General features: G+C 41.5%; 1 protein-coding gene across 1 annotated transcript; it reads right to left on the bottom strand.

The window, feature by feature from the left end:
- Positions 1 to 155: 155 nt before the first annotated feature.
- ERRFI1 (ERBB receptor feedback inhibitor 1) lies at positions 156 to 22,433 on the bottom strand. Its single transcript, XM_077250292.1, has 4 exons — positions 22,270 to 22,433; positions 5,136 to 5,331; positions 4,624 to 4,694; positions 156 to 4,258 (listed from the first exon to the last, which is right to left on the bottom strand). Exons 2-4 carry the CDS (start codon positions 5,249 to 5,251, stop codon positions 3,087 to 3,089), a joined length of 1,359 nt encoding a protein of 452 aa, XP_077106407.1. The 5' UTR covers positions 5,252 to 5,331; positions 22,270 to 22,433; the 3' UTR covers positions 156 to 3,086.
- Between the last annotated feature and the right edge of the window lie 4,353 nt (positions 22,434 to 26,786).

The raw sequence follows: 26,786 nt of genomic DNA, 5'->3' as shown, positions 1-26,786 counted from the left end.
GAAGCGCTCCTGAATTAAGTAGATTAGACAACTCCCCTTTAATGCCTGTGAAGCCCTTGATTGGACAAACTAAGTTGAATAGAATATATCAAAGAATCTAAAATATTCTCCCTATGAAGAATAGATCAAGAAATAAAGTGGCGCCATAAGCAATGTCATAAATAAGTATATTATAGCTTTATTAATTTTCAAAAAGACATGATAACACACAGTATTATCCAAAAATAACAAAATGAACAGAATCATTCTTTGTCAAATACTGTACATATGCCGGAATATCAGTGCATTTTATGCTAATATTTATACCTTCATTTAGTCTGTATTAAAAAAAAAAAAGGAACTTAAATAGTTAATTATACATAAGTTTCAAACTGTAAACAGCATGTGTATCACTGGATTATACAGAGACAGATACAGGAGAGAGATAAACAGTAGTACACAGCTAAGCGGGGGTGTTACCCTCAGCAACCAATCAGGTGACAGCATTCATTTTCCTACCATAGACAGTGGAGCTGTCATCTGATTGGTAGCCTAGGTTAACCTCACTGTTCAGACTTGCACCAGCTTCTATAAATCTTTCCAACAGTGTTGTATCTGTGTTTTTTTCCCAGCAGCACCTCGTCTCCGCTATTATCGCTCACAGAGTAAGGACGCGACCCCTCCTACACTTAAGCAGGGGTTGTGCTATTCCCAACACAGAGCATTGCCTATCCCTGTAATTGTGACATTGTTAACTGCTAAGTTTTTTTTTTTTCTTCTAAAAAAAAAAAAAAAATTATGGAAAAGAAGTTTATAAAAATTTAGAGGAGAAGATTTTTTTTTTCTTTTTACTTACAAAAAGGCACAAACATACATCTTCTGTTAGCCTGAGGGAAGATTGTCCACTGTGAATTCTACATTAATACTCCTGGTATGCTCTGTCAGCCAATGCTGGGGGTTCGACCTACATTAAAGTTCCCTGGAGGTACCAATTTTTTAATGGTCCCCATAGAATGTGCCTTCTAGTGGTCACCACAATATGGGCCTCGCTCAATTAAAGAGATACTCCCAACATCGGTGGCGTAACTTGAATCTTGTGGGCCTCAATGTGGTCTTGAATTGTAACTGTCTTTTCATATGGGCCAAAGGGGCCTTTTGGGCCCCTCTAGTCTCCATGGTTTGGGTACGATTACTAGTTTTTTTTATATCTTGTGATCTGCAAATTAAAAAGAAATTTAGCGTTACCATGATGAGTGAGTAATGACACCCATGATAGATTATCATTGGTTAACCGCTATAGGTATACCGGTATATGAAATTCTCTGCTAAATAGAAATACTCTTTTCTTTAGCTTTAGAAAATAATCTTTAAAAAAAAAAAAAAAATTTATAAAAATGTTTCACTGCCTCAAATTTGGAATCTAATGCCATTTGGAAAAAAAAACTTGATGCACAGGCGGGAAGCACTTATACATACCCCCTAAATGCTTCATGGAGGAAAAGAAAAGTGACAACCGTAATGAGCACATTTCAATTGTCACTGTTTGTAGCCCAACTTACACTGTTGAAATTATAGTCCAATACTCTACAATTTTGGACCAAACACTAAACTAGTCTATTATTTGGGGATCTGTCCATTGGCCCCAAGAGTTTGCCGATTTGCCTCCATTTGGACCCAACTAAGGTAAACTGTTGTTAATGGGAGTGCCATTGGATTCTTCGGTGATAAATTTCTTCTCTTTTCTCTATGATGTAATAATTATCAACTAATAGAATTTTAGTTCTTTGGTGATCTAAAACAGAGTCCTTCAAATTGGGGGAAAAAAAATAAAAATAAATCCATATATATGTATACCCACAGACTGTACATGCAACCACACACTGACTCCTCTATTGACCTTGGCGCAAAAAAAAAAAAAAAAGTTTGGTGCCATGTCACTCGCTCCCGGAAAGTTTGTGCATAACTTCCTGTAGAGCGATCGTGCCATGCGTCACCTACTATGATGTTTGCTAGAGAATTATTGAACGCACAAAGAAATAAAAAAATACTGAATAGATAGCATTAACACAAGACCAGCTCGTGCTTCAGATCTATTAATATATTAGAAAAAAAAAAAAAAAAAAAAAAAAGAAGAAGAAGAGGAAAGGAATCAACAGCAAGAACTTACTGGCAATCTACAACAAACACTTTACGAGGACTAGAAAGAATACTGGGTTTTCTTCATTTTACATTTCACTCTTTGGACCACAAGAGGAAGGTAAAGCAGAGTCTGACAAACACGAAACAAAAGTACGTGAACAAGAGCTCATCTTCTACATAGTAGAGGCAGTCATTCTTGTCAGCCACTTGTCTTAACCATCCAGCCCATCAGAATTAGGGACATCGTAGAGACAAGTCGATAAGGTTGAGGTTGGCTTGTTGGACAACCACATCTCAGATTGGTCAGACTCCAAGAAATGCCTGCCTCCACTATCTTTAGCTTGGTTGACAAGTCCATGGAAAATTCCCCATTCAGAACATCTTAGAAATTCTATTTGTTTGTGCTTTTTTGACTATGTAGAAATCTATAAAAAAAAACAAACAAAAAAAGATGGTGTCCTAAACAAATGGAACACACAGCTAGCAGCTTGAGCTTTCAGCCTACTTTTTAGTCCAGGTCTTCAAACAAGTCAAGAAGCAAACGTTTGACGAAGGGTTAAAAAACGTAGGATACACAAATACTGCATTATTCTTCTTCTCAAAACTATTCCATTTTCATAAAAATATCAGCAGTAAAAAGTCACAGGTTCATCTTTTCATACCTAACTACCCAAACTATCCTGACTGTGGTCTACAGTATGAGACTGTTGAGTAGTGACTTGGTCTCCTTGTCCACCCATCACATTGACTCACACAGCTACGAAATTATACCTCACATTATTTTAATGAGACCATTCACAGACTCCATATCTGTTCAGCTTTTGCTTCATGGAAACCAGAAAGGATCACTTAGAACTGAGAAGACAGTCTTAGTTATAGTTCAGTTCGTCCTTCCTTCACCTCCGAACCAGCCATATAGGCTTAAAGTAACATCCTGTAGTATGCCAATGACCTACTCATTCCATACGTTACAGAGAAACTACATCCGGATTGTGTTTACGCTTGGTATGGTGGTTATTGTCCATTTTAGCCTTGGCATCTGGCTTTGTAGAAGCTGCAGAAGATAAGCTACTGTCACTAGACCATGATTCAGAGCAAGAGTCTTTAGATTCCGTTAAATACTTTTCATATCGGTAAAGGTAAGAAGGCCTATCTGGTAAAAGATAATAATGCGTTGAACTAGCCTTTTTTCCATTTTCCATAATGGGCAATATACAAGGGGTTTTATTAGCAGATCCTTCACTGTTTTGTCTTTGAATAGTTTTATTGCTAACGTATTTTGGGTCTGGTGCAAAACTCTGAGTTGGAGGCATTACTCCATTGAGGTATGAAGGCAAACTCTTCGGACTTGGTGTTCGAGAGTTGCTCCTGGACAACGGTTCCCTTGGCGGTACTTTAGGTGGTCGGTCCTCATCACTGTATGTATTTGAGGAAACTTCTGCTGACCACCTTCTGTTATCCGTTTTTAATGGTCTAGGGGGTATTGGAATCCTTGGTGGAATTTCAGGTTTGTCTTCATCTGAATTGGGAGAAGTCCTATTTCCATGTATTCTAATAGTAGGTTTATTATATGATCCAGCTGGCCCAGAATGAGACCTCCTTAGCCTCCTGTGACATTGTTCAGGTTTCTGAGGTTTTATGTTTTGTACACATCCATTCTGTTGACACGTTGGGATTTCGTCCGTTTTTTTGGCTGTAGCTGCAGAATCAAAGTAGGCATAATTAATTTGTCCACATCCCCGGAAGCTACGTCTGCTTGGAACACCATACTTAAATGCCAAAGGTCTTCCGTCTTGTATAAGTAAGTCAGTCTCGGAACTGGTGAGAAATTCAACCTCACTATCTGCCTCATCCACAGAATTATCTTCTGAAATTGGGAGAGGCGGTAAAGGCCTTGAGCTCCGATCGCAAGGAGGAATGGCATAAAATTGTGGTGGTCCACTTTTAACAGGCGTTAAAGGAGGGGTCCTCTCTGCTCCACCATTCATTGACAGTCTCTTAAAGGAAGGAACAACTTGGTCATCTTCACAGTTTGTAGAATGTTCTATGATAGGCATGGCAAGATGAAGAAAGTTAGATTTCTTCATGCAGTTTTCTGAGCAGCAATGTCCATTCATGGTAGATGGCCTAGAATGTTGACCTGAAAAAGAAAATTGAAATTTTACTCCCTCTCCTCCACATCTACTGGTAACAATTTTCATTGATTGTTTTTTTAAACTTGGGTATACAGAACTGCAAAATCATATGTGAATTAGATTAGGTAAAGAAACTTTGAAGTAAAATATTTCTTGGGGTCAGATTTTGCCTCCAAATTTTCAGGAATTTAAGACTTTCCAAACATCATAACTAAAAATACGAGGACAAAAGTGGAATTTTCCTCCAACCACCAATTAAGATTCAAGCTTTTTGTCAAAGCAACTCTACTTTTTATCTGTGGATATCCTGCACACGGGACCTATATTTTGTGTCAGACTTACGGTACTGGATTTCCAAGACATTACTTACCAATAGAGGAAGTTTGTGGTTGAGCATGGGATCTTATAACGTAGGGCATAGAATCCATCCCGTAGAATGTGCTGTGGGAGAAAGAATATAATTTATCCAATCATCATATTTAACATTAATTCCTAAATTTTACTGTTTCATTTATGCCATTTTAGTACTACCACTATGACAATAATATTCAAATCAGCTTTTTTTATTTTGTGGAAATACACAAGTCAACCACAGGACTTCCATAAGAGATATTTTCAATGATCTGATATACAAACGTAAGCTACTACAACTGTCTGCTATACCGGAAACCTTATGGATCCGACTATACAATAAAGGAACCCAGGATAGCCGACATAGCACCGTTATGAATGGTAGCCATGATGCTATCATGAACAGATCCTATAAAGAACCAAATTGTAAAAATCCCCAAACCCCCAATGCAATGTTCCATGTAGATTGACTTGAACATTAGTTCTCATTTGAAACTCAAAGTATTAATGTCAGCATGTCCTATGACTTACTTTTCATACTCGCTATGATTTGCCCAACATGATTTGCCGCACATTAATCCCTGTGCGCTGTGCATAAAGCTGGTTTTCAATGAAACGTCTTGAGTCGCGAGCCCAGCTGTTGTCATTGTGTCTCGTTCCTTGTAGACTTCAACTATTCACAAAGAGCTCCAAACGTGGGGCCTACGAGCAGCTGTCATGCCTTCAACTGTGAGAAAAGAAAAACAATAATGATTATACCATAATAATATAATGGTCTGAACACATGGAAGTTGTAGGGCAGGTGTGATATCACACTTCGCCAACATACTTATGCAATTTTATGCAGATTTAGAAGTCACATAAGCCTGCCATTCATCACTATTAAGAAGAGCTTAACACATAAATCACATGCAAACTGATGGCAGGTCCATGTCCAAGGACTCTTCTCATGACGAGGATAATGCCTAAGGATCCAAATCGGTCATGCCGAGCTATGGCTCAGATCTCAGTTACCGCTGTAATACATGTATATGTATGTATGTATGTATGTATGTATGTATGTATGTATGTATGTATGTATGTATGTATGTATGTATGTATGTATGTATGTATGTATGTATGTATGTATGTATATATATATATATATATATATATATATATATATTGAAAATTGAGCAAAAATCTGTCTTCAGTGAAGACAGATTTTTTAAATTACTGAGCTACAATCTTATTAGTAACAACTGCCACCTTCTTTGTAGCGGGAAGGAGGAGGTGAAGGGAGGCGCTAGAAGAAGAGCTCTTCCCCCTTCTATCTATAGAGAATCTTATGAGCAGCAACTGTCATCTTCTATCTCAGTGATGTAAAAATCTGTCTTCACTGAATATTAATTATAACCAGAAATTGAGAATAAATTATCAGTCCAAGAGGAGGAAAAAAAAACAAAAAAAAACAAAACAGATTCTTAATAAGATATATTACAAAGTTGCTTGTTTTCATGTGTACTATTCATTTATGCCATAAAAATTAAAATGACGGTTACTCTAAGTCCAACAGATGGACATTAACTTCCATCTAAAGTGCGTCAGACGTGCCACAACTAGACAAACACATGGGTGCTGTAGATTTGTTTATGCCCAGTCCCATGAATGAAAAGCAGAACTGTATTACGATTGAATCCACCTACAGTTTTGGTGAAGTCTTATATATATATATATTTTTTTTTTTAATACATCCTGCCTACTACGCGTTTCTGAAAGCAACCTTGTCACGGACGATAACTCTACAGACCAATGTTGTTCTTGAGACTGCACGACTGATGATGAATGAATTCATTAGGCATGGAGTTTACGGGCATTGCTTATAAATGTTTGTTTCAAACGGTCCATAAAAAAATTAAATAAATATTTATCTTAAAAGACGATTTCTGCAATGAAACTGAATCAAAAATGGTTTTCAGGATGTAATGCAAAATCTGCAACCATTGTGTGACACTTATAGTACTGGGGTCCATGGGCGCCCTAAGACACCAGTCTCCAAGTGCATCTGCTAATGCTGCACCACCTATAGCTTGCCCTAAGCATGGACCTTTACCGCTGCACCACCTATAGCCTGCCCTAAGCATGGACCTTTACCGCTGCACCAACCTATAGCCTGCCCCAAGCATGGACCTTTACCGCTGCACCACCTATAGCCTGCCCTAAGCATGGACCTTTACCGCTGCACCACCTATAGCCTGCCCTAAGCATGGACCTTTACTGATGCACTACCTATAGCTTGCCCTAAGCATGGACCTTTACTGCTGCACCACCTATAGCCTGCCCTAAGCATGGACCTTTACTGATGCACTACCTATAGCTTGCCCTAAGCATGGACCTTTACTGCTGCACCACCTATAGCCTGCCCCAAGCATGGACCTTTACTGCTGCACCACCTATAGCCTGCCCCAAGCATGAAAATTTACCGCTGCACTACCAATAGCCTGCCTTATGCATGGATCTTTGAATGATACTTTTTTAGGGCAGGCTATTTGGCTAATGAAGCTTTAACGTCTCTTCAATACTTTATTTGGACATTTTATAAGACGTCTCAAATCTTAATTTGCTTAGTTTGCACTCTTTGTCCCAATGCATTAGGCCAGATTCTTATTTTTTGCCATTAAAAATATATGACTGATGTGCACACTCGCTTCTAAGGAGCCGCTGACGGAAAGCATAATTGGTTCTGAGCATTTATCATGGAGTCTCTTGTTTTGACTGCTGGCATCAGACTTCCTCTGCGTTTTCTTCCATGTATGGACTCTAAGATCAAGGTTTGTTGTTATGACCAGCACAGAGCAGAAAATGTTCTAATCATCCTCCGCACGGCTAAGACGATGCCTAAGATAACACGCAGAACTAGATTTCATCGGTACATATTAGGATCTGAAAAACTAGACAATATCTCGGTGTATAAAAAGGCAGACGAGCCATTACAGACCCAAGGAAAGCTGCTCAATCAGCCCTGTTGGACATGGAACGGCCAAAGATGGACAACCTCGTTAATGATCGCTGTGGTCTGACCTTTACTGTTCTTGAAAAAGGAGCCTCCAAGTGCTTTTAGGACAGGCAGATGTAGGATAATATTTTCTTTTGTAGTTTATACAGGTCCTTCTCAAAAAATTAGCATATAGTGTTAAATTTCATTATTTACCATAATGTAATGATTACAATTAAACTTTCATATACTATAGATTCATTATCCACCAACTGAAATTTGTCAGGTCTTTTATTGTTTTAATACTGATGATTTTGGCCTACAACTCCTGATAACCCAAAAAACCTGTCTCAATAAATTAGCATATTTCACCCGACCAATCAAATAAAAGTGTTTTTTAATACCAAACAAAAAAACCATCAAATAATAATGTTCAGTTATGCACTCAATACTTGGTGGGGAATCCTTTGGCAGAAATGACTGCTTCAATGCGGCGTGGCATGGAGGCAATCAGCCTGTGACACTGCTGAGATGTTATGGAGGCCCAGGATGCTTCAATAGCGGCCTTAAGCTCATCCAGAGTGTTGGGTCTTGCGTCTCTCAACTTTCTCTTTACAATATCCCACAGATTCTCTATAGGGTTCAGGTCAGGAGAGTTGGCAGGCCAATTGAGCACAGTAATACCATGGTCAGTAAACCATTTACCAGTGGTTTTGGCACTGTGAGCAGGTGCCAGGTCGTGCTGAAAAATGAAATCTTCATCTCCATAAAGCATTTCAGCCGAGGGAAGCATGAAGTGCTCCAAAATCTCCTGATAGCTAGCTGCATTGACCCTGCCCTTGATGAAACACAGTGGACCAACACCAGCAGCTGACATGGCACCCCACACCATCACTGACTGTGGGTACTTGACACTGGACTTCAGGCATTTTGGCATTTCCTTCTCCCCAGTCTTCCTCCAGACTCTGGCACCTTGATTTCCGAATGACATGCAAAATTTGCTTTCATCAGAAAAAAGTACTTGGGACCACTTAGCAACAGTCCAGTGCTGCTTCTCTGTAGCCCAGGTCAGGCGCTTCTGCCGCTGTTTATGGTTCAAAAGTGGCTTTACCTGGGGAATGCGGCACCTGTAGCCCATTTCCTGCACACGCCTGTGCACGGTGGCTCTGGATGTTTCCACACCAGACTCAGTCCACTGCTTCCTCAGGTTCCGGTCACCTCTTCTCGTTGTACAGCGTTTTCTGCCACATTGTTTCCTTCCAACAGACTTACCATTGAGGTGCCTTGATACAGCACTCTGGGAACAGCCTATTTGTTGAGAAATTTCTTTCTGGGTCTTACCCTCTTGCTTGAGGGTGTCAATGATGGCCTTCTTGACATCTGTCAGGTCGCTAGTCTTAAGGCCCCGTCTCACATAGCGAGATCGCTAGCGAGATCGCTGCTGAGTCACAAGTTTTGTGACGCAACAGCGACCTCCATAGCGATCTCGCTATGTGTGACACGTACCAGCGATCAGGCCCCTGCTGCGAGATCGCTGGTCGTGTCGGAATGGCCTGGACCTTTTTTTGGTCGTTGAGGCCCCGCTGACATCGCTGAATCGGTGTGTGTGACACCGATCCAGCGATGTCTTCACTGGTAACCAGGGTAAACATCGGGTTACTAAGCGCAGGGCCGCGCTTAGTAACCCGATGTTTACCCTGGTTACCAGCGTAAATGTAAAAAAAAACAAACAGTACATACTCGCCTTCTGATGTCCGTCAGGTCCCTTGCCGTCTGCTTCCTGCTCTCACTGAGTCCCGGCCGTACAGTGAGAAGTGAGAGCACAGCAGTGACGTCACCGCTGCGCTCTGCTCTCGCTGTACGGCGGCTCAGTCAGAGAGCAGGAAGCAGACGGCAAGGGACCTGGACACCGAAAGGCGAGTATGTAGTGTTTGTTTTTTTTGGTAACCAGGGTAAACATCGGGTTACTAAGCGCGGCCCTGCGCTTAGTAACCCGATGTTTACCCTGGTTACCCGGGTGCTGCAGGGGGACTTCGGCATCGTTGAAGACAGTTTCAACGATGCCGAAGTCGTTCCCCTGATCGTTGGTCGCTGGGGAGAGCGGTCTGTGTGACAGCTCCCCAGCGACCACACAGCGACTTACCAACGATCACGGCCAGGTCGTATCGCTGGTCGTGATCGTTGGTAAATCGCTTAGTGAGACGGGGCCTTTACCCATGATGGGGGTTTTGAGTAATGAACCAGGCAGGGAGTTTTTAAAAGCCTCAGGTATCTTTTGCATGTGTTTAGAGTTAATTAGTTGATTCAGAAGATTAGGGTAATAGGTCGTTTAGAGAACCTTTTCTTGATATGCTAATTTATTGAGACAGGTTTTTTGGGTTATCAGGAGTTGTATGCCAAAATCATCAGTATTAAAACAATAAAAGACCTGACAAATTTCAGTTGGTGGATAATGAATCTATAATATATGAAAGTTTAATTGTAATCATTACATTATGGTAAATAATGAAATTTAACACTATATGCTAATTTTTTGAGAAGGACCTGTAGGTAACTTAACTTTAACCTCATTAAGTCAATCAAGGTTCCGGCCTAAAACATTTTTGCTGATGAAAATATTTGGCAACCTGTAATAATCTTATAATTTACAGGAGAAAACCGTGCATGTGTCTGCCCCTCCCTAGTCAACCAGACTGACCAGAGTCCATATCTGCGTGAGTCACGGAATGGAGAAAATAGGACTGACTTACTCTTAGGTGTTACAATTGGGGAATGTGGAATTTGGGAGCATTAACACTTCATATTACAGTCCAGTTTAAATTCCCTTGGGAAAGTCTTTAGGTTACATAGGGCCAAACTAAAGTTTGTGAATTGATAATTAGTGATGAGCGAATATACTCGTTACTCGAGATTTCCCGAGCATGCTCGGGGGTCCTCTGAGTATTTTTTAGTGCTCAGAGATTTACTTTTTCTTGCCGCAGCTGAATGATTTACATCTGTTAGCCAGCATAAGTACATGTGGGGATTCCCTAGCAACCAGGCAACCCCCACATGTACTTATGCTGGCTAACATATGTAAATCATTCAGCTGCGGCAAGAAAAACAATCTCCGAGCACTAAAAAAAATACTAGGAGGACCCCCGAGCGTGCTCGAGAAATCTCAAGTAACGAGTATATTCGCTCATCACTACTAATTATTAGTTCAAATGTTTTTTTCCCCTCCAGAAACAGCACTGGTGTTGCAGCCCATCACTATATAAGAGAATGGAGCTCAGTTACAAAAACAAAAAAAAGTCCAAGCCATGGAAAACTATGGCATCATTTCAGAAAAAAAAAAATATATTTTTTACAAGTACCAAGTTACAGAATCAAAGGTAAAATTTCTGGTTGTACAATAAGGCTACTTTCACACTAGCGTTAACTGCATTCCGTCACAATGCATCGTTTTGCCGAAAAAACGCATCCTGCAAAAGTGTTTGCAGGATGCGTTTTTTCGCCATTGATTAACATTAAGCGACGCATTGTGACGGATTGCCACATGTCGCACCCGTCGTGCGACGGATGCGTCGTGCAGTGGCGGACCGTCGGGAGAAAAAAACGCTACATATAACGTTTTTTGCTCACGACGGTCTGCTTTTTCCGACCGCGCATGCGCGGCCGGAACTCCGCCCCCACCTCCCCGCGCTTCCCCGCACCTCACAATAGGGCAGCGGATGCGCTGGAAAAATGCATCCGCTGCCCCCGTTGTGCGGCGGAGACAACGCTAGCGTCGGGAACCTCGGGGGAGCCGAGCCCGACGCTAGTGTGAAAGAAGCCTAAGGGTTTGCTTACAAAGCAATTTTGTAACTTAACATCTATTTTTTTTTTTAACTATGCCAACCAATATAAAAAGCGGAGGAGTTTTGATTCTTATGTAATTATTAACTGGACCCACAAGGCCCCCCATACACATTAGACCAACATCAGCCGAACCCATTGATATCGGTCGGATTGGCTGACAGTCTATGGGAGCCTCCTGACTCTTGACATAGCATGTCCATCAAGAGAAGAATGCAGCGCATCTGATTTCCAACGGACAATCATTTTGTTCACCGGGAGAGAGAAAAGAGTAGCGTCGTGCAGAGCTGTTGGCCGAATTATCATTTTTTAATTTAGTTTTTGTGTATCTAGGCCTTAAAGTCCACGTAAGTGAAGAGCTGGTCTGCAAGGGTGCAGTGGTGTGCTGTCTGCCAAGTAACAGCGGACCACCTCACCCTCGCAGACCAGCTCTTCACTTACCCTATCCCGCTCGAAGAACCGAAATGAAAGGTTCTGTGGCACAGTCCTGCACAGAGGTGAGTGTATACTACACACTCGCCGCTACTTCCATGTCCATCCCCACCTAGTGCCACCACAACTCCGTAACTACATTAATGTCCATGTAGAACTCTACAAGATTGGAAATCAGCATAAAACTGAATTCCTAGCCAAAGTCACCAATTCTGAACCTAGCTAGGACAGTAAAAATCCAAAGTAGATGCTCTACATTCAAGAAGAACCAGAAGATCCATATTCATCCCTTGAAAGATTATAGAGGAAGGGACACAATACTTCTGGGTAGAAGAGGGGTCCAAGGTGCTGGATGCCCAAAGATCCCAAGTGGCCCATATTATATCATTTGGATATAGGAAACCATGCTACTACACATCCCTGCATCCTACCATATCCTCAGAAGACTGACTGGAGAGATGTTTCTTAAAGTCAACCCTGAGCTATTATTATATACATTGTGTTGTTTATTATATCTGGTGCTTTATAATAAAGTGCCATAAAGAGGTAGCATTTTCCATTTACGCCTTCCTCCATGCTCATCCAGACATCAAGAATTTATAATGATGACAAAGTGGTCACTTACATTCCCAGCAATGTACTCACATACACAGAAAAGCCTCATAGACGGACATGTCTGCCGCAGTCCACCCCCCCACACATTATAATGAAACCGGGCTAGAAAAACAAATGTGTCAGACATCAACTAATGCTGCACTTTCAAAGATGTGCCAAGACAGGAATCAGATAAGAAGTATTTGTAAGTGGAAGCCTAATGCCTAGAAACTGACAGGTCTCAGGGGATGTCTAAGAGAATGTCCATTAGCGAGCATTAAGAGCCTTTAGATATGTGGCTCCTGAAAATGCAGAAGGGAGGGTGAACAGATCAGGAGAGCCTAAGGAGTATGGAACTTAGGTCAGTCTACAGAATCTAGAGCAGCCTTCTCCAACTGGTGGCAAAACTACAACTCCCAGCATATGCCTGTGAAGCAATTCTGGGTTAAGTAGTTAGCAACATATGGAGAGCCACACGTTGAAGACTACAGATCCAGATGATGATAGGAGTAATATAAGGTTTACAACAGCTGAAGAGTAGAAAGCCAAAAGTTGGAGACCACTAGTAGAGGTTCTATCTGACTACATTAATTTGGAGACTACTCTTAGAGGTCACATCAGGTTGTAAACCACTGCTAGAAGTCTTGTCTCATGACATCAGATGAGAGACCACTGATAGTCATATGTCTTCACATCACCTTGAAGAACACTGCTAGAGGTCATATCAGGTCGGAAACCAGTACAAGAGGTCATATCTTGTCACATCAGGTTGGAGACCACTGCAAGAGGTCATATCGTCACATCAGGTTGGAGAGCTCTGAAAGAGGTCATATAAATCTGCAGACCACTGCTAGAAGTAATATCTTGTCACATCAGATTGGAGACCAGTGCTAGAGGTCATGTCAAGTTGGAGACCAGTGCTAGAGGTCATATCTTGTCATATCAAGGTGGAGAGCTCTGAAATAAGTCATATCAGGTTGGAGACCGGTGCTAGAGGTCATATTTTGTCACATCAGGTTGTAAACCACTGCTAGAAGTCATGTCTCGTGACATCAAGGGAGAGACCACTGCTAGAAATTCTGTCTTCACGTCAATTGGAGACCACTGCTAGAGGTCAGATCAAGTTGGAGATCACTGGTAGAGGTCACATCAGGATGGAGGCCACTATTGTAGGCAATGCTAGGGTGACTCGGTATGAGTAGTAATAGTAGTAGTTATCTTGCCTTTGTATTCACTAAATGTTCATTTATGTAGTGAGGAAGCTCCATATGCATCTTTATATACTGAGATTGTGCTATCATTGTGCCCCCAATAAAAAGTGGACAAGTCTGCATTCCTTTACATGGACTTTATTCTCCATACAAGCCATTTTTTACTTTCATCCCCATCATAATTTCTCCACTAGGTGGCACTGTGGAACTATGTTCTACTATGTTTAAAGCTCCAATAAACAAAAAAGGCAATATAGACTTCAAAGCAAAAAAAATAAATAAAAAAAAATTGTGTATTATATCACACACACATACACACTCTCACTCTCACATATAATATATGCACACATATTTAATAATCAGCTCCCATATAATAAACCATTCACAACACAGAAAGATTTTTTGCACCAATCACTATTTTGCCCTGGTCTGGGCCGCGGCTGTATCCCAGACCCCACACCTGCACCCCTGCTTTAAGGCCCCGCTCATCCTTAGACAATGTATTCAGTGCACAGATCACATTTGAGCTCATCTGTCAGCAGTTGTGTCACTCCGGGTCGGCTCCAAATTCCCCGTGGAATTCCAACGGTTTAATGAACACTTAAAATATTTATACTTGCTCTAAAAAAAGATTATTTTTGTTACTCTTTTAAAAATTTTGCTGGCTTCCAAGCGTAGGGGGAGGGAGGAAAAAAAACATCTCCAGCCTTGGCCATGACAGACAAATGGAGTCTTTGTGTCAAGCGAGGTGACCTGCCTTGAGTTTCTGCGGAGAATTGTGAATGGCCAGTATTATGAATGTGGGGAACACTGCATGGACAGGAAAGAAAAGAGCGGGGCGGTGGTGGGGGGAGAGGATACAAAGTAATTATATACTGTTGACAAGTCAACTTCGAAAGATTCGTGGGAAGCAAAATAAAGGCCCTGAAATGCGTTAGTGCAGTAAGGTGGTCCTGTTTACTAGATTCAATGTGTAAACGCAGAATTAAAGGAAGGTAACTACTGAGATCTCTCCAGTCATAGGAAATCCCGCGGAAAAACACAGGTTAAATAATGTAAATGCACCAATCGATATGCGATTTGATGCCAAAAGCTGAGCCATGACTGGAAGAGTTTAGACAAAGTGGGGACCTGGGCAAAAGTTTAAAATGGGGCCCCAAATTCTCACGTATTGCACATCACACAGAAACATTTCTGCTGTATTTACGTGCGCTGAGTTCAGGCCGTTAAACGAGTGTGATCGACAATATTGAAGTTGTTCGACGCTTGTTTCCCGACCTCTTTACACCGGCTGAAGAACAGTGACAGGGACAGAATGATCACTAGTAGATCAATCTGTCCCCATACAGTATCATGTTAGCAGCATTACACTGGCTGAGGGCTACTGAGGTAGTGGTGGCCCTAGGCAGATGCCTAGTCTGCCTGCCCCTAACATCGGCACTGGTCCCGTGCATCACTATTGTCCATGTACACTTGGTGCAATCCTCTACAAAGGAACCAGGGCCCCAGATGTTCTCCTTTGGTAACTTTATTAGTATAGAAAAATCAAAACATTTCTTCAGTGCAGGGCCTTTATCAAGCCATAAAAAAAAAAAAAAAAAAAGATTGATAAAGCAGGTCCTGCATGGCTGAAACGTTGTGATGTTTCTGAACTGATAAAGTTACCAAAGGAAGACGTCTGGTGCCATGGAAGCAGGATACTTTTGGAAGTTGTATCCAGGATTGAATTCTAGCGTTGCTACTTTCACAAATTAGGGAGATGCAAATGAAAAAAAATACTCAAGCTAAATATATAGATATAAATATAATAATTTATGCAAATATTATATAACATACTTCTATAGAAATATCCACACATTTATGACACCGTTTTAGCAGTATAGTATTTAGTCATTCAATATTTTTTTTTTTTACATCCATTTTTGTATATGTCATAGAGGCAGACCAATGGGGCTTTTACGTGGTCTGAGCCTTGATCGGTAGCAGTCAAAGGAATGGAAAGTTGTCCCAAAGGTCATGGAAACAGTTGGGGGGGTCAAACCTGTCATTTTGTCATGTATGGGGGCTTGCCAACTCTATAGTTTGGAGGGAAAAGAAGGGCTTGGTAAATTGGGTTTCACTTAGCGTGAGAGTGTGCATTTTAGTAGGTTTGTTAGACGAATCAGGAAGAACTACTGGAGGCCAAATAAGAGGTGTATCTAATATGTATGACCACTGTGCCAGGTGACAGTTGCGGCATACAACAGCTGCAGACTTATGCTAAAATTGCCATTGTAAAAGAGGACGGAAGATGGTGCTGTGTTAACGGATACAGTTTACTGATGTCGTTGTAGTTCTTCTTTAGATGTTTAGTATGACCTCAGTGTTTTGTGTCTGTTCTTCCCCATGTTGATAATGGTTGCTGTATGCTCCTAGTTGAACAGTTCGTTCTCCCATAATGTCTGAGGATTCTGCTGAAAGCTTCAATCTGCAGTATGAAAACTCTAGCACACTCAGAGTCCCATTTTGATAATTGCTATGAGGTCAAAAATCATTTACATCAATGTTTGTAGCAGTTCCTAAGCCATGTCTCCATCACCGAACCTCCTGGAAGAGGTGGAAAAACTAAAATTGTAGGACCTAAAAATCAGTGGTTTAAATAAATCTGCAAAATGCTAAAAGTCACATAAGCCAAAATGTTTAGGTTGCATTTTTTTTTTTTAAAGATGTTTCTAAGCTTCCTTTTGTCATTCATCCATGATAAAGGGAGGGATCCCTAATTAAAAGGTATCACCTTCTGCTAGGTTGCTGGCATATTATTAATGAAAGACAGTAGTCAATTTAAGGAGGAGAGGCATGTTTCTGTGACACATATATCATTATCATCTTAATGCACTGCCCTTCCTAATCTCCCTCTCACTACAGGCTGTTCTTAAAGGAGAAACCACAATTCTGTAATATACACACTTACATGAGAAGTCTTGAAAACCAAATAAAATACCCAGCACAGTTACAAATTTATGGACTTTTCAAAATTATTTTTATATGAAATGAATGTGAATCATTTACTGTACATTTGGTAAAAGCCAATAATAAAATATACAGTAAATAAGAATAGTGTATATGCTTGTCTATATTAGTTTGGTTCTCTTGCAAGTAAACTGATGGGAGATGTTTTATGAATACAGTTTCCATTTACATAGTTCAAAAAAGGGACACATTTGAACATTTGGGTAATATGGCATTAGTGAGGGGTGTGTTAAGGACCCATTGTGGTTCCCAACAATTGAAGTAGCCTATGGATTGGATTGCTGAATACTGACTGATTACATCATTTATTCTCAAAAATAGTCTTGTAACCAGGTTAGTACACCCAAATGCCTACATATGAACCAGAGACGTTTTTTGGATTGTTACCAAAGTCCCTCGTGGAAGTCAAAGCAAATCACAGAACAAAGAAATAATTACCCTAGAGGGCACGAGCCTTCCTACCTGCCCATAAAATGCAACTGGGGATTTTATAAAGAATGACCCCCATTGTAAACACATACCAGACCCTGCAAAAGAACTGGATACACTGTTTTCTGCACAATGTTCTGTTTTGTCAATTGTCTGTAGTGGACAAAACACATTTTTTTTTTTAGTCTTTTTTTCAGTTATGTGAAATTCAGCAGTGTCGTCTGTAAATAAAATGCTACCACTCCCATAGGGTATCATTTGCATAACAATACATGTGGGAACTGGAAAGGAAGGTAGCAGGTCACCAACTAAAGATTTCCTGAATTAAAAGGAAAAATATAGAAAATGTAATTCAAGTATCTAAATCAATACTTTGACCCCAGACAAGATACATATAGAGAGAATGTCACCAAGTCACTAGTTGGCAAAGCTGGGAAGATGCCAAAATTCAAATTGCCTTGACGAGACGGAAAGAGAGAGAAAAGGTGAAAAGAGGGAGAAAGAAAAGAAAGACAGAAGAAAATAAATAAAGAAAAGAATAAATAAATAAAGTTAAGCAGTTAGGATCTGTATATAAAATAATGATCCTTAAAACGGAAGTAGAGAGGATTCTGACTGGTCAGTATTGGGAAAACCCCCGAGGACCAGTCACATTACATCTCTCGTTTCTATCAAGCAGGTTGCACAATGAAAGCAACGCTCTTTATTGGTTGTTACTGACAATGCTGCCACTTTATTTTGTGCAGTGTCTTATATGATTTCTTGAGCGTTTGCCCAGTGCATGATAAATTCAAGTGGGAATTACATTGAACTTTAGCTGTTCCGAGATAAAAGACTGATACTCGGAGCCGCTTGCAGGAAGGAGAGCAAAAAAAAAAAAAAAAATTTCAACAGAAACAGTGACATTGGGAGATCGGGAAACACATCTTTTTTTGTTATTCTGCAGACAGGGGCACTTGGCAGTCTCAAGAGGCTGAAAAGTCAAAACATGACATTTTCTTTTAGAACGCAATGTACTTGGCTTTAGAATTTCACCCACCTCACATGCAATTCTCACTTTAGCATGGCACCAAATTTTATTCAAAACAATTACATAAGTGCATTAAAGAGAGGCAAATCAGCACATCTCTTCCCCAGATGCATAATGCACCCACAACTGAGCAAATTCAAGGTGTTGTCATCCACTCTCAGCCAATGGTCTATCAATTACCACAGGGGGATTAGAAGACACTTATTGGCCGTATTCTTATATACATATTAATGGAGACATCGAGGTCTGCCAAGTCTTCATATACACTGTGGAGCAGCTCTTAAAAGCATATTTTTAGCTTGCCTAGATCACCCTGCTCAACACACCCAGGACTTGCTGTAGTATTTTTATGACTAATAGGGAGGAAATACTGTACTAAGTGAATGAGCAAGGGGTTATTTAGACTATTTGAATCTAATGGACGTGAAGGTAGAAAACAATGACACAATAGACTCCGATGATGCATGCATCCTCTTGCAAACTTGTTTTTTGCTGTCAAAGTTATGTGACCTATTTGCACGCAGTTAATGTAGCAGGCATACCATAGTAATATGCAGGTGAGCCACGAGGAAGAAAGGTAGGAATAGAGAGGGGCAAAGATGAAATTCGAAAGTCTAAAACCCTGGAGTAACAGCTAATGTTGGCTTTATCAGCTGATCATCAAGGCATAAAACTGCAAAAAAAAAAATCTTTAAAGTGTATATAGTACGTTTACTTGATTTACTAATGCCACCTGTAAAACATTTACTATTTTTAGTGGTAAGCGGTTTGTGGGACTCCATTGCAATTCTTGTATGTGGCAGTGGTTGTGTGGGACCCCATAACAGTTCTCTTGTATGGTAGAGAACCGATTACTCTGTATTGTCGTCATTTTATGTTGTAGGGGCTATGTAGGACCCCATTACTGTTCTCTTGGGTAAAAAGGGATATGTAGGTACCCTCAGCAGTCCCTTTTTTGTTTACTATGAGACCTCTGATAAAACTAGAGAGTTGACTCAGTAACACATGCCATATTTTATAAATTTTAATATGCTTCCATACACAATATTGATTCTCTTCTTGTATCTTTGGACATCAACATTTTCTTGGCCTTTGCCAGATTAAAAGCAGGAATCATCTTCATCCATTCATCTCTACAGAAGATCCAACAGTTATGCCAACGACTGATTATTTCAATGTGCCAGTGTAGTATTTTGTGCTGCCCTTGGAATGAATCCAGGGTACTGCTATCTGCAAAGATATTGTATGTTGTTCTCAAGTTTAAATGGGTTTCCTTGAGTAGTCAAAGTGATAGCTTATGTATAAAAACCTCTGTTGTGTGATGGCAATAGGAGGAAATTTGATCGTAAGCTTCTGAGACATGAATAGGGATCTGGATGTGAAGGACTGAGGGATACTACTGAGATAATAATAGGACTATTGTACAAGTCTGGAGCCATCAGTCAAGTCCAGGAGCCATCCTCTTAACTTTGACAGAAATAACTCAAATATGTGCTCGCTGAACATTTCTCAGGTGCATTGACAGATTTGCACTGCTGAAAATTGATCTTTTAAGGTTACAGGCTACCAGAGAAACTAAAAATTATATGACATGTGCAAAATTATATCCTAAACTAAATGTCATATACAACCAAAATCAAATCAGAACTAAAGGAATGGTAATATGAGTAGTCACCAGCCTTACATTTTTCAGGTCTTGAAGGTTTGTTCCTGTAAGTCATATCCCAATTTGGAGAACAGTTTTGGGTACAGAACAAATCTAAGTGAAACTTCCCGTTAGGGTAGTTGAAAGCGCGAAATAGGGTAAAAGATACAAAGTTTTCCAAAAGTTGATCAAACTCTAGTATTAATCTGTAGGTAATGAAGAGAGTGGGACTGAAATCTTCTAAAGTTCCTCCTGACCTGGTTAAGTGGATTACTTTACTACCACACTTTCGGAAGTATTCGCAGAAGTTTCCGCTATTGTCCTAACTTTAATCTAACGTATCAGATGTCTCAACATTCACAAGTGAACTTTACTGATGCAACACACACACACTATATAGTTGAAGACCATTAGTTGATAGGACAAATGGAAGAAACCTGATGAGACACTATATAGTTGAAGACCATTAGTCGATGGACAAATGGAAGAAACCGGATGAGACACTATATAGTTCCATTAGTCGATGGACAAATAGAAGAAACCTGATGAGACAATGTCATCCAAGGCTGGCAAACATGGAGAAATAGGGTCACCAACATCTAGTAAGCATCTCGTTGCCCATTCTTACACCAAAGATTCCACCCAATTTTTCTCTTTGGCATAAATAATTACAATTTCCTTGAAGGTTTAATTTCAACAATCTAGTAAGCGATATCCTACGCAGATATGTATCGGTCCTGGTCTGGAGTCACGCCGTACCCTCACTTCGTCACCACTCCACGACGGTAGTGTTTTCAAACCTTATCGATAGGACATGAGATACTATAAAGGACCTCAGCACGTTGCAACGCTATTTACTCAATGGAGAAATTTGCGACGACAACATAGCTCAATAGAAGCCAATATAATCCGAGAATTACAACACACATTTACAATCTCCGCCACCAGCATGATAATGATCACTGAGTCACCATTATGGCTCACCTATGTTCTAGTCACATCATGCGATCAACGCTCTACTAACAATTGTGTAAGCTGTCAGAAAGGGGAAGAAATAAAAAAAAAGTCTCCGTGCTAATGGGACCTTCAAAACCAACCCAAAAATGGAAGATTTCAATCGTAGCAATGGTTGGACCTGTCAAGGAAGACATTGCCAGATGGTGTTCCTGGTGGGTACAAAGGGGTTAAAGCAATTAGAGGAGACTCCTAACATAAGGGGAATGGGTAGATAATATCAGTGTGTATACTGAGAAGGATCAGAGTCCATGTTGTATGTTTGCAATGCTGAATATGTCCTGAAATAAACAAGACTGTAGCCCGTAAAATAATAAAAAAAAAAAAAGCCCAACCTCACCTTTCTTCACCCCTGACAGTTGCTTCGCAACCGTTCCTGTCATACCTGTGTGGCAGGTGCACCTTCAGCCAGCGACACACCTCCTTAAAGTGACACTTCCAGCCATAAATCTGCTTAATATTTGGAATTCATTAAAGCCGAGATCTCCTGTCCAGATAATATTGCCTGGTAGTTACACAATGGCTCCACAGATAAGTGGAGCAGGTATAGGTTGGGGGGTAATGGATCACGTTCTCCTACCTGCATGCTATACGTACGCTACACATATGCCGAGACTCTGCACCGCGGAGACTTTAACCCCCCCAAAAAAAATATTCTGCAATTTCCTGGTAATCCACAAAATGAGGATTTCCTTATAATCCATAAAAATAGTCTTGATGCTGGATTATTAGGAAACCCCTGGATAATTTTGACATGCGGGGGAGGGAAGATCAAAAAGTGTCATTTTTTAATCTATTCCAATGCCCCTTTAGAAAATAAATAAAATAGAATCACCAGTGACATTTTGGATAATTCAGTTTGTGTAATTCCAGATTATTGGAATTGTAGCTATATGGATATATTGCATTAATACATTATATCCATGTATTGTATATCACTCATCTGATTGTGGCTAGCAATCTATGCTGGGAGTTGTAGTTCGCCGGCACAGATTGCACACCTCTGGATCCACATATTAGGAAGGAAGTTTATTAAGTTTTTGTGTCAAAAGGATTCCATCATGTGTTATGTGTAACAACCCGAGTTCCGAATAGACACCTAGTTATTAAATATCCTGTGTATAGATGTCATGTGGAGGCACTGGAAGAAATGGAGCGAAAGCCCTGGAGACCTGCGCTATCATCAGCCATACTGGATTATTAATATTGGTAGTAATGATGATAATGATAATAAATAAATAAAAATCAGGACAATGCCTAGATTTTTGTTTAAAAAAAATAAAGCTACGTGATATAATATTGTGTTAGTTTTATCTGTATTTTTAAAGGAGACAAATTCTTCAATTTTGTTCAATGACAGTTCAGCTCTGCTACATCTATGTACAGTAATGTTATTTATTTCTGATTTTTTTTAATCCTGTTTTGGGGTTAGAAAACGACATATGTCAATGAGACGGCAGCATTTCCCGAGCACTCCGGCCGCTCCGTACCTGTGCACTGGGCGCAGCTCATGGTCAGACCCTCCGGGTGATCCCCGCGCGTCCGGTGTGTCCCGGTCCTAGAATCCTGCTCATTCCCGGGGCTGCACAGAGGCCGCTTGTTGTGTCCCGCGCCGCACTCCACATCCACCGCCAGTGTGCTGCTGTCATCCTGTGCTGCTGCCGGAGGAGCGCGTTATATGAGGGGCCGGGCCGGGACGTCACACGCGGACGCCTACCGCCACTGGGCGGCTTAAAAGGGCAACAGCCGGCGTGGCGTGGGGTGAGACCCACGAGAGAGCAGGGGCTGATTACTGGGGTTATAGCATATTATGTGCAGCCCCCTGTGTGGGAAGGTAGGAGGGAGCATCTAAGTGTCACAAGGGTTACAGGTGCTTTCTTTCTTTCTCTCTTTCTTTCTTTCTTTCTTTCTTTCTTTCTTTCTTTCTTTCCTTTTTTCTATTTTTTCCTTTGTTTCCCCCTCTCTTTACTTTTCTATTTTTATTGTCCTTCCTTCATCTATTGTTACTTTCTCTTCCTTTTTTTATTCCATCAATCTTCCTTCTTCCTTTCTCTTTCTTTCTTTCATCTGTTCTTTTTTTCCTTTCTTTCCTACTCTCTCTTTCTCCTTCCCAAGTCAATTTCTCTTCCCTTTCTCCCTCTCTACCTCCCAGCTTTCCTTGCTTTCTATTCTCCATCCTTCTCTTTCTCTGGATCACCCTTCCTTTCCTCCCTCCCTCCCTTCCTTCTTTTCCTCCCTCCCTCTGTATCTCCCAGGCTTCCTTCCTTCCTCCCTTCTTTCTTTCCTTCCCTTTCTCTGTATCTCCCTTCCTTCCCTGCCTCACTTCCCTCCGTCTGTACCTCCCATGCTTCCTTCCCTCGCGTCCTTTCCTTGCTCTCTTTCCTCACTTCCATCCCACCTTCCTTAATTTCCTACCTTCTTCCTTCCTTTCTTTTCCTTCCTCTGTGCTTCCAAGCCTTCCTTCCTTCACTCTATCCTTTTGTACCTCCCAGCCATCCTTCCCTTCCTCACTTCCTTCCCTCCTTCCTTCCCCTCTTCCTTCCCTACCTCCCTTCCTTCCCTTCTACCTTCCTTCCTCCTTTTCCTCCTGCCTTCTTTCCCTTCTTTCTTCCTTCCTGCCTACCTTCCCTCCTTCCTTCCCTCCTTCCTTTCCTTCCCTTCTCCCTTCCTTTCTACCTTCCTTCCTTCATACTTCCTTCCTCTCTTCCTTTCCTCCTACTTTCTTTCCCTCCTTCCTTCCTTCCTACCTTCCTTTCCTCCTACCTTCTTTCCCTCCTTCCTACCTTCCTTTCCTCCTACCTTCTTTCCCTCCTTCCTTCCTTCCTTCCTACCTTCCTTTCCTCCTACCTTCTTTCCCTCCTTCCTTCCTTCCTACCTTCTTTCCCTCCTTCCTTCCTTCCTTCCTTCCTTCCTTCCTTCCTTCCTACCTTCCTTTCCTCCTTCCTTCCTTCCTTCCTTCCTTCCTTCCTTCCTTCCTTCCTTCCTTCCTTCCTTCCTGCCTCCCCTTCCTTTCCTCTCTCTGATGTCTTCTTCTATCCCCACACACAGAAATCTGGGCGTAAAGTCTAATTATTATTTATTGTTATAGCGCCATTTATTCCATGGTGCTTTACATGTGAGAAGGGGTATACATGATAAAAACAAGTACAATAATCTTAATCACTACAAGTCACGCCTGGTACAGGAGGAGAGAGGACCCTGGTACAGGAGGAGAGAGGACCCTGGTACAGGAGGAGAGAGGACCCTGGTACAGGAGGAGAGAGGACCCTGGTACAGGAGGAGAGAGGACCCTGCCCGTGAGGGCTCACAGTCTACCGGGGCACGATAGCCCCGTTTACCCGCATGCGCACATTTTTGAGGCTGTTAAAAACAAGTTTTTCAAGTGGAACCTTGGAAACCTCTTCAGGAAACTCTCGTTATCTGAGGAGCTTTTGGAGGCATTTTTCTCCCCCGGAAGCAGCTTTGAAGAATCCCTCATTTCTGGGATGTATCCCTGCAGACTAGTCGCTCCATTAGGTTGTCACACTTTTTGCAGTGCGCAATGAGGGGCTGTTGTTGTTGACTTGTACCCGGAGGTCGGAGGCAAGAGACCTGATTGTTCTATTGGCCTCTTCTCCTTTGGTGTATACTCCTGGATAATTCTTATATGCTTGAACAATATTTTAATGTCCTATCGAAAGATGCCAAAACTTTGCCTATCAGTGCTGACAGAACTTTTTGATACTTGAACTTTTTTTAAAAAAACTTTTGTTTTCTAGCAGTGGCATCATCGATGTAAGAGAATTGTTGACTCGCAAGTGTTTTACAAGGGAACCCTCTAGGTTATATCAGGTGAAGCTCAGCACGTCTGCTTTATATCATCTACAGTCAGGCTGAGCCGCTGGCATCACAGAAACGCTTCTTCTAGAGTAAAACTCCGACATACGGCTCCTTAGAAGGCTTAATGGGGTCAGTGCAGGAGTGTTTGTGTACTGTACCGTTATGGCACAAAGGATGGATACAAAGGAGCGCAAGTCACTGTACACAGGCGGCAAGTCATGTAAGAGGGTATAAGAGGTCAGGGCAAATACATACTGTACACAGGAGAGATGGTGGTAATGATAGTGTGCGGAAATCCCTACAGACATGGCTCCACCTGTAGGGGGCAGCAGAGGTAACAGTAGTAGCTGCTCCAATTCATAGGAAGATGCCAGTATTATATATGTGGCATGGCGGCGGGTGGCCCTGTTACAGATTATACGCCCGGGCCAATAACAGACTGTTTAACTGTATAGATATATGTTACAAAGCACAACTGAAGGGAGTTTACAGAATAAAAATGTCCTTTTGGTGGTACGGCACCAGTGCTGCCCTGTCTGTGTCTCTCCCGTCCTCTCCCAGATTACATAGCTGATTTTAATCTAATGTATAGGAGCCTTAAAGTGAACCAATCTTTTCACCAAAAAGCTATTAACCCACAAATATAGTCTACTAGCTATTAATCTGAAGGTTGATAGTGTTACTGTCCGTATGATGCACTGAAAGTGTGGCTACTGGGAGAAAACTAGTTTTATTCCTCCCAGGAGCCTCCGGTTTTCATGCACTGAGCGGTTACAGTCAATGCTTAATACACAGTGAGCGTCGGCTGTAAACACCTTGATTAACAGCTGCGCTGCACAGCCGGCTGTCAGTCAAAGTGCCGGGATGTGCTTTTACCCACCACTCACTGTGTACTTGTGTATTCTCCCAATAGCTGCGCTTTCAGTACGTCGTCCAGACAGCATTGGAATGATATTAATCTGCAAATTAGTCCCATATCTGCAGGTTAAAGGGAATTTGTCATCAGATTTTTCCTACCCAATCTGAGAGCAGCATAATGTAGGGGCAGAAACCCTGATTCCAGTCATGTGTCACTTACTGGGCTGCTTGCTGTAGTTTTGATAAAATCACAGTTTTCTCTACTGCAGATGTATCAGTTCTCTAAATGCTGAGCTCTGTATAGCCCCGCCCACACCACCAAATGGCAGATTTCTGTGTACACTGTGCATAGGCAGAAAGCTGTCCGTGGTAGGGGAGGGGTTATACAGAGCTCATGAATATGGTGGACTACCTGGCAGCAGGCTTACTAGTCCTCTAGTCAATGATTTTGTAAAAACTACAAGGAAGCAACTCGAAAAGTGACACATCACTAGAATCAGGGTCTCTGATTCTACGTTATTCTGCTCTTTAAGGGTCAAAATTCTGGTGACAGATTCCTTTTAATAGCTTTTAGGGATATGACAGGTTCCAATTAAAGGGTTATTCTCAAGTGCCTACCTACAGAAGAAGATAGGAAGATGGGCAGTTCGATCCGAGGATACGCCTATGCCGCTGCCTGAATTGCCCGATCACTGGTGCTGCTAGAATAAGTGGCTTTGCCTTTGCATCATCAGAGGGCACTGTGGCTGCTCGGATCCAGCCATCCGGCCAGCTTCAACTTGATGCTTTCAAGTTATGTAGTCTCTGAGGTGGTCGGTAATAACCCTGGCAAAAAGTAATAGGCCATAGAATTAAATATCCCTCCGTTCTTGAGAATAGAAAGGATTTTTAATAAAAGGTAATAAAGGTTTTTATAAGCACTTTGGAATGTAATGCATTTAATGAAATGAGCGGCTGAGCTGCAGTACCTGGCAGTGACCACTGTTTACATCTGTCCGCCGCCGGAGGTCATAACAGCCAATCCGGAGGTCATAACAGCCAATCCGGAGGTCATAACAGCCGATCTGGAAGTCATAACAGCCGATCCGGAGGTCATAACAGCCGATCCGGAGGTCATAACAGCCGATCTGGAGGTCATAACAGCTGATCCGGAAGTCATAACAGCCGATTCAGAAGTCATAACAGCCGATCCAGAGGTCATAACAGCCGATCCAGAGGTCATAACAGCCGATCCGGAAGTCATAACAGCCAATCCGGAGGTCATAACAGCCGATCCAGTGGTCATAACAGCCGATCTGGAGGTCATAACAGCCGATCCGAAGGTCATAGC

Source organism: Ranitomeya variabilis, chromosome 4 (assembly GCF_051348905.1).
Source record: "Ranitomeya variabilis isolate aRanVar5 chromosome 4, aRanVar5.hap1, whole genome shotgun sequence".
Classification (NCBI taxonomy): domain Eukaryota; kingdom Metazoa; phylum Chordata; class Amphibia; order Anura; family Dendrobatidae; genus Ranitomeya; species Ranitomeya variabilis.
This window is presented reverse-complemented; position numbering and strand designations above follow the sequence as displayed.

Excerpts from the sequence above, each read along its gene's own strand:
- ERRFI1 (XM_077250292.1), bottom strand. The coding sequence starts at position 5,251 with ATGACAACAGCTGGGCTCGCGACTCAAGACGTTTCATTGAAAACCAGC. Across the intron at positions 4,695-5,135 it reads AATCATAGCGAGTATGAAAA|CACATTCTACGGGATGGATT; the intron begins GTAAGTCATAGG and ends TTTCTCCCACAG. Across the intron at positions 4,259-4,623 it reads ACCACAAACTTCCTCTATTG|GTCAACATTCTAGGCCATCT; the intron begins GTAAGTAATGTC and ends TTTCTTTTTCAG.